Genomic DNA, 8,729 nt, shown 5'->3' with positions numbered 1-8,729 from the left:
TATGCGGGTAAGTATATCCTGTGCAATAAAAACGGTGTACCCAATCCCGCATTAACTTTATACTGTATTTTTCAATGTGAAGACCCGTGTCGATGCATGCACTTCGTCCGAGGACACCTTGGACTTTATTTTGCCGTGCATGTGAATGACACGTTTAAAATGAAACCACGCGGTCATTCAAAGCGCATAGACGAAGTACCGAAACCGAAACTATCCAAACGAAACTCGCCGCCAGTGCCGCCGCAAAGTGTATGTTTTCCTTGACTTCCGTCATTTAGGTTATCTCTCAGTCGCCTTCTTCGCTAAAGCATTTCCGAAGCAAAACGCACTTCTCAATTCAATCTTGTAGCCGCAATTCACATCTCTCAGCTGCCCAGATCCTATACTGCGTGATGAAGTTTGTCCTTTCTAAAAAGGGCTGCCGCAGCGAAGCCTGCATTTCAGTTCTGGATTAAAACAGCTTTGTTTCCCTAGTATTGCATCCATATGGTATTATTTACCTTCTATTATATCACTACAAACTAACTTTCATTTTCACTTCTGTGTACCTTTAAGAAATTATTTGTCTAGAACAAATATTTTACTCTGGTAAGTGAGCCCCTCTAGTAATCCGACCTTAGAAACGCCACATAATGCCAGCTTTATTTTTTGCTTCAACAAACAAAGTTTATTACGGCAGCTGCGTGCTTTCTTTTATTTCCAATAACTCCCCTAGTTATTCCATGCTCCACTTATGCTCCTTCAGAACAAAGCCTCAGCAGACATCGGTTCGTAGCCCTCGAGTGTGCACAATTTGCAATGTACGAAAAAATGTAGGACCGAAATCAACCAAAGCAGCTTTGCCTGCCAGCTGCTTTGCCAATTGTGTACCTCGTAGAGATCACGCCAGCTCCAATGTATTTTGAACGCGGAAATGTTAAGAATTCTTCGCAGATGTGCTTTAAAGCTCAAAAAATACTTCTGTATTTTTCTTCACACTACTGTAATCAAGTGCACGTTTCGTAAAAACGCAACATCTCCATTAAAATCAGACACCTCTAAACAATTTGTCCTATTTCACTTTCCTCAAAGATGACGCCAGTTTAGTGTTCCTAATCTGTCGCTGGTTTGCAGCGTTCTGTTTCCTGACCATAAGTTTCATCTCTGAAATCCACCAGGAAGAACTCCACAAAAATTGTTTTGTTACCCGCGTTGGTTTGGCATGTAGAGGAAACGCTCAAATGTTCGGTATTTTTCCCGGTAGTGGTTTTCTGATTAGATTATCGGTCATGTTTTGAAGCAGATTTTGCTCATAACTGCACCAACTATTTTGATCCCATTTGTTTCGTTGCACTCCTAAAACCACAGTGCAGGCCAGGACACCCTTTTTTTTTTCGAAACATTAAGTTGGAATTTCTTTCTTCGTCATTTTATCCTCAGTGTGGTCATGTTTACGGCCCTGCAGTCCAAAATGTAAACGCTGAAAAGTTCCGCCTAGCGAGAAAGAAATCTCTCAGTGCTTTCTGCAGAACGCCAGCAAAAAGGCAACGAATGTTGAAGCAGCCTTCTGTCTCGTTTTCTCAACTCGGTTAACTTTTCGCAACAATCAAGGAAGAAATACATCGTAGAAAAAATGCTTTTCCTAAGATACAACCATTCTGTTTTTTTTTTAGAGTATTCCCAATATTATTTTTATTGAGGTCAACAAGTTTTGCGGTAATCGAACAAGAACTAAGAATATATTTCTGTTATTTAGTTACATGGTGTTTTATGGCGCAAAAGCAGATGTGGCTATGATGCGCAACAACTAAGGATATTTTCGCTAAAAGGCGCGTCTACCCTTAGAGGTGCTAATATGGATGTTCGGAAATCGAATACGCTACACAAAATACTTGCTGAATAACGTGTTAACGTTAATGCGGTACATTTAAATGGTCGTAGCGGTGGCACACTAGCTATGGCGTTCGGGTGTTGAGCCTAAGGCCGTGCGATCGAATCCTTTCCGCGCGGCCGAATTTCCACGGAGCGAAATGAAAACAAGTCCAAGTGTGATGTTTTGTCTGTGCACGTTACATAACCACACATGACCAGAATCGACCAGGAGCCCTTCATTATGGCATCTCTCACAGCTTCATGTGTAGTTCCGGAGTGTGAAACCCGACAAGGCACGCACAACTCAGTTTCAAGCAGTGCGGCATCGTTCAGTGCACGTAATTCCGGAAAGCAAAATTCGTCCCAGCCGAGTTGCATCTTCGCCAAAAGGTAAGAAAAAAGAAATGCTCCTCGAGTCACTTCGTTTTAAAGAAGCGCATTTCACCAAAGACGCACTGGTCAGAACGTCCAGGGTGGTCGCGTGGAAACAAAAGGGCTCGAGACATTTACTAGCAGATACAAGGTGTCTTCCCTGTTTCGTGTCTCCCGGCGCACTAGCAATAGAACAAATTTTGGGCGCGTAGTGGCCAGTTGTAGTTACGTGTACAGCGTCATTGCAGCGAAGTATAGTTGCGATCACATCGATGTTATAGTTATGCGACCTTACACAGGACAAACAATTCGACATCGCTGCGGCAACAGAGTGGCTGGGCCTGGGGCGGCCTTGAGCAGCCGGGGTTCCGCGGAAAGTTCCGCGTGACGATTATCACACTCGACGCCCTCGAAAATTGTGCTCCTTCCGCGTCGGCGCTTTCGATTGTGCCTTCTTCGCCGAGAAAGTGGAGCCCAAAGTGCGGCGGCGTTAACCAGCCAGAGCACATCGTCGACCTCAATTGCTTTTCAAGAGAAGCGCTCGCATTTCCTTGTGTTTCCCTCTCTCTCGTTTTTTTTTTTCTCCCAGGGGGGTTCGTCTTTATTCCTGGCACATCTCGCCTATTCTTCGCAAGATTCTTAACCCCGCCGCCTTTTTCTTCTAACCTTGGTTTTCGCTTTCGTGGGTGGCCAGCGCCTACTGTGTTTCCCTTTAATTCATGTGATGTGGAAAAAGAAAAAATGAAAAGCAAGCACCAGTTCTCGCCTCTGCCGTCAACAATGGTATCCCGGCGTGCTTCTAATATGCCGATCGGTGCGTGCCGCATGTCGTGACGAGGCAGTTTTGTTTCTGCCACAAAGAAAACTCGAGCGAATCAGCTGCAGCTTTGGCCTTCCCTATAAAAGCTGCCTCGCACTCACAGTGAGCATCAGAACTGTTTCGAAATCGCCAGCAGCTCACAGCCCAGCATGCAGCCTCTGGTGAGTGGAGTGTGCCCAGCAGCCTCGAGGAGTAAGGTGCTCCCAGTTGGGCGAAGGCTGTCTGTTACTACACAGTGGCAGCTATTGGCCTTCGTCTACACTACGGGGAGCCACGGAGGGAAGTGCTACTGATTAGAGCCTTCAATATGGGTTAACGTACCGATGGTAGAAACTTCCGCGCATACCATGTTTATGCATTCCTGAGCTAAAAAGGTTAAACGCCTTACCTAGCATGCATGATTTTTCTAAAAGGTTTGTCCTTTATAATGTAGTTGCCACACTAATTGCAAGTCTGAAACATTGCTAGATCAGCGGAAGTAGCCTAGACCTCGGCTAATTCCGCTGGCCTGGGTATAACAAAAGTATTTTGATGAAAACGCAACCTGAGAAATTTCGTGTACGCAATTCCCTTCAACAGCACTTCGCAGCAGTTGTCGGGTAGAGAACAAATTGCCATCTTTAATAACAATTTGGTGGCCCTCTGGCACCCTTACTACAAATTCTTGTATCAGAGACCTCATTCGCCTCACTCAAGTGCTGCTTTCGACCCTTTCGACTCATGTGTCACATTTGTTGAGCAAGACGACATAACAACACCTGAAGTCATTATGGCCATGACAGCCCAGAAAATTGAAAAAAAAAAAAAACAAGAAAGGCTTCCTTTCTCTGTTCTCAGACGCTGCTCACGCTGACCACTGTCCTCCTGGGGTTCTGCTCAACGGCATCGTTTGGCGGTGCACACGGCGGCCACGGTGGCGGTCATGGAGGCCACGGCGGACGAATGCTCATGACGCGGCGGTTCAAGACGGGATCTGTGTATCTGATCAAAAGCTTGCACGCAGTGCAAAGTGCGCCTAAAAAGCGCCGCACTGGAGGCGGCAGCTGGAAGGGCGGTGGAGGTGGTGGCGGGTGGAAGGCGGGCGGTGGTGGCGGCTGGGACATGGGGGGAGGAGGTGGCTGGTGGAAGATGGGGGGAGGTGGTGGCGGATGGAACATGGGTGGCTTCGGAGGAGGCGGCAAAGGAGGCTGGAAGGCGGGCGGTGGCGGTGGCGGCTACGGAGGAGGCGGCGGCGCTGGAGGTGAGTAGCCATCTCCACTGGGTACGCTCTCTCACGGACGGGGACGAGAACCCCTGTTTTGTTAAGGAAGGGGCGTGAAATACCTCTCTCTCTCCTGAACATTTTGCGATCTCGTTTCCGGCGTTGTGAGCTAAAAATCAGGAGAGTGCAGGGAAGTGGTAGTTAGCAGATGGCATGCCCGGGCACTGATTGGTAGGCTGACTGTGTGACATCGGGAGATAATCTGACGTATGAATCGAGTTGGCAGGAGATGGGAATCGAACAAGAGATCCTCGCATACTGAGTCAGATACGAATTGGGCCGTATGTCTATTTCAAGCGCTCTTTCAAATAATTCGGAAGCTCACGATTGTATACAAATTATTGTGTAAGTTCATAGAAGCTTAATTTAAGGGATGAGTAAATAATCGAGTAGCCAAGCGCACGTACGTCAACGAGCATCCACAAGGGCTGCCGCAGACGGGAGCCATTAACGTTGTCGGGTCGTACCATTAAAGGTAGAACCTTGTGTGCCCTAATATATATATATATTAATTTTGAGCGATAACAAATTTATATATATATATATATATATATATATATATATATATATATATAAATTTGTTATCTCTCAAAATTATCTATATCAGGAGAACGTTAGTGACCCTGAGCATGTTCGAATTATTTTTATTCAATATAGAATTGGTTAAATGTTCTCAAAGGCCACTTCATTCAAAATCGCGGCGTCATTTCAGTGACCGTTTTCAGCTTGACAGCGTTATCAGGTAATATTTGAATGACATGTTTATTGTCACTCTGCTTTGGGCATGTAAGTTTGTTAGTTAATGCCACAGTCTCGAATAGCTAGAAGGTGCGGTGTTATCGGGAGCACACTCAAAAGGGAAGGCATAAAGGACCCTAGTGCCGCTATATCAGGTCTTTTCGGCCGGCTGTTTGGCCCGTGCCCTTTTTCCGAGATGCGGTGGCCAGAGACTGCCTTTCGAGTTCAATAATTATAGTACAGTAAGTACAGTCAGTATATCAATTATGATATGACATAGTTAGGTAATCGTAATTTAGTAATTATAGTACAGGAAGTCAAAAATCTGAGTACGGATTATTCACATTGTTTTGTATTTAAAGACCTCTCACTTCTTATTTGCACCCTGGACTTTTCATTTCGAATAACAAATTTTTTGTTCGATTAGAGGAGAAATTTTCTAAGTGAAGGGCCTTTCGAAAATAACAGATTATTTTTCGAAGAATAACCACTTTTGCAGACAGGCGATGAAAAACATGCTTCCCGATAGTAAGCGCAGTGATTGCTTAAAAATTAACCTAATAAAGAACTGTTTGACTTGCGTTCGTATAGTGGTAAGCAAAAAATGGTATACAACACTCAGCCGGTGGCAGAGGTCGAGAAAACTGCATGCCAACTCCATCTTGCCACAGCTATCTAAGATCGAGACAATATTCAGCGCCCTATTCTATCCACACTGTCGCTAGAAGGCACTTCGATGCAATTTTCTCGAGCTCTGTCACTGGCTGAGTGTTGTGTACCACTTTTGCTCACGACTGTACATTTACGCTGTAGTCTCAATGCTCTAATGAAATTCGTTCGATTTCCGCGCAGGGAGCCGAAACACGCTTTTAAATCACGAATCAACAAAACAAGCTTATAAGGTAGAGCTGTCTGATTAAAATCCTCTCCAACATATTTAAAATATATGCCCAGCAATCGCCATGGGAGTTCATTATGCGTGAAGGTAAAAAACATCATTTAACAGCTGAAAGTTCAAATAAAAGCTTTCAAAAATGAGGGAAAAAGCAAGAAGCAATGCTCACAGGCCTGTGATTCCTATGACAAAACAGAGGACTTCGGCGAATTAATTTTAAGGAGAACAAGGCAATGAAATCTGTAAAGCCGAGACATTCTCACGTTCCTAAGTGCCCGCTTGTCGTTTGCCAGCCCTGCTCTCCTGGGCTAGCTGCTCGCAGATCTAGACAAAAACAATTCAAAGAACTAAAATAAAAAGTTAAGTCCTGACGCTTTTTTCATCCTGCATGCATTGCCTTGCCCTTTTCTATAGTAAGATCAGGAGATCAACGCAGGTTGTTACACGTATGAACGGTGGTGATGGCTGTTCATTCAACACTGAGAAGTGTTTTTAGCAGAGAAGCAATGTGGCGCTGCGGCGCCTGCCAGCACTTTCCGAGATTCATCTGTACCTCACGCGCGCAGAAGTAATAAAACAAATTTCCTTGTAATTCTGATGATTGCAGTAAACACAGCCTTGGACTAAACCGTAGTCAACAAATTTAGTTAGGGTCAAGACACTGCTGCGCTAGTTGGCGTTGCAGGTTGTTAAGAGAGCGCAATACTAAGACCCTCTTTCTTCGTCCCTTGTCTTAAAACTCGTGCTAACTTCTTCATAAAAGAAATTTGAAATTAAAACTTGTTATCGGTGCCTAGGATGTCTTATAGAGCTGATGTTTCGTGCTACGACAGCTCGGCGAAGTGGTGTTTTGCTTAGTTGGCAGTCGCGCCGATATACATAGCGAAAGCGCGTCCAAGTTGGCGCGGCACGGCAGCTTGTCGTTATCTCACGACCCCGGAACCTTACCTCTATTGTTAAGGGAAGCGCTTTGCTCTTTTCGAGCACATTATTTTTCTTTACTCCAACAGCTCGTAAAGTGGGCTGTGAAACCGGATCGAGGGGGGGGGGGGGATATTCTTGGAGAAGTATGACAGAAAATAAGCAGTAGTTTACACCTGACAATTCACTGGGACAGTTTTTCTTATCAGCGTGCGTGTTGTTAGGGGGGTCTAAGAAGCATGAAAGCGAATAGCTAAAATATCTGTATCGTTTCCAATACTCTGTAGAAAGACGTTCCGCTACTCAGCCATGCTATGTAGCGTTTATTTACTTGCAGAGTGTAATACGGACAAAGCTCCTTATAAATGTTAACTGATTTTGCTTTTTGTAATAGCTAAACATTCCAGAACGATAAAGACTACAGAAGACTAGGTTACTCTATTCTCCACCGCCCTCAGTTGGTTTGACAAGGCTACGCCAATGTGCCTTCCTTGTAATCTTAGTTTCGTTTAGATAAGTCACGCATATATATGAAGGCAGCCAACAGTTATCAGAATCAAAGAAAGTATATAAGAATTGCCTTTGTTTAGTGTTCAGCATGATAGGATTATTAGTGTAATCATTTTCTGCCTGAGAAAGGATTAATTAGAAAATAGAAGAGAAAATACCAGCAACACCTTTAATTCACGCCACTTAGCATGAATCATCTGTATTCTGCCTTTTCTGACAAAATAAATGTTTTGCAATCCAATTAATATCATGCACCGTAGTCCCACGTGCAGAACGACTAGACAAAAAAAAGATGAATAGCAAGGAACGATAATAGCAAGAAATATGAGAAGCTCTACGGTCCTACAAGCTTAAGCCTCTGTTTTGACGAGGTGACTGTCTGGCCTGGTAAGAATTTCGGTGCCCCAACCTGTTATAAGCTATTAATAATGCCAAACTCAGGGCAGAGTATTTCAGAGCAGCTAGGGTCTTTCTTTACTGTTTGCTTTCGCTGCAGGCGGCGGTGGTGGCGACGACTTCATCGTCATCCAAAGTGGTGACGCGGCTCCCGACGCCGGCATCGCGGTCGTTTCTGATGGTGGTGGTGGAGGAGGAGGAGGAGCAGGCAGTATCGTAGTCGATGAAGGGGGAGGAGGTGTCGGCGGCGGCGACGTCACGGTTCACAACGGCTACGGCGGCGGAGGTGGTGGAGGTGGCGGTGGTGTCGACTACGACATTGGCGACGGGGGTCCCTGGTGGAATCGCTAAACGCGTCAAAAGGACTACGTCATATTCTATGTACAGACAATCCCTCTGCTATCTCATTTTCACGTGGGCGTTACACAGTGCCCTCCCTCTCCCCCCCTCTTCCCCCCCCCCCCCCCCCCCGCGTGCAAGGCACCCCTCTTTATTAATGACATACGTGTGAATGCAGCTTAAGCTTGTGTGATCCTCTTTCTCTCAATGCATCTTCGAATCCGAGCTCGGCGAGGCCCCTTCGGCTGGGGGACGATGGAAGCGGCGAAGAAGACATTATCAACTCTGAGAGCTCGGGATGGGCCCCGCCATTGCTAGCCGGAAGAAAGCGAGCGTTCCGCAGTGCGGGGGATGGCGTTCTCGACCACGGCCTGAAAATGTGCGCCTCTATAGGGGCTGATCCGAGTGCATAGCACCCGTGTGTTGCTGTGGTGCATTAGCAGACTGTCCGAATTTTCGGCGGGACGTCGCTATAAAGCCGGTTTAGAACGCATTAGTCACTCGAAGTCAATAAAGTGCAACAAATAGACAGTCTTGTCTTTTGCATTCTCTGCAACATGTTTTTTTTATATATGTCAGTCATTTGGGGAAAAAACCAAAAAGAGAACAGCCAATCATATGCATTT

The 8,729-nt window shown here is 45.5% G+C and overlaps 1 protein-coding gene across 1 annotated transcript; it reads left to right on the top strand.

Moving 5' to 3' along the window:
• The first annotated feature begins 3,192 nt into the window (after positions 1-3,192).
• Positions 3,193-8,115, top strand: LOC146201964 (uncharacterized). Its single transcript, XM_084599835.1, has 3 exons — positions 3,193-3,204; positions 3,881-4,283; positions 7,865-8,115. Exons 1-3 carry the CDS (start codon positions 3,193-3,195, stop codon positions 8,113-8,115), a joined length of 666 nt encoding a protein of 221 aa, XP_084455961.1.
• Positions 8,116-8,729: the final 614 nt, after the last annotated feature.

This window comes from Amblyomma maculatum, chromosome 1 (assembly GCF_055883805.1).
Source record: "Amblyomma maculatum isolate TAMU_Amacu chromosome 1, ASM5588380v1, whole genome shotgun sequence".
NCBI classification, from domain to species: domain Eukaryota; kingdom Metazoa; phylum Arthropoda; class Arachnida; order Ixodida; family Ixodidae; genus Amblyomma; species Amblyomma maculatum.
The sequence above is the reverse complement of the archived record's forward strand: the minus strand, read 5'-3'. Positions and strand labels throughout refer to the sequence as shown.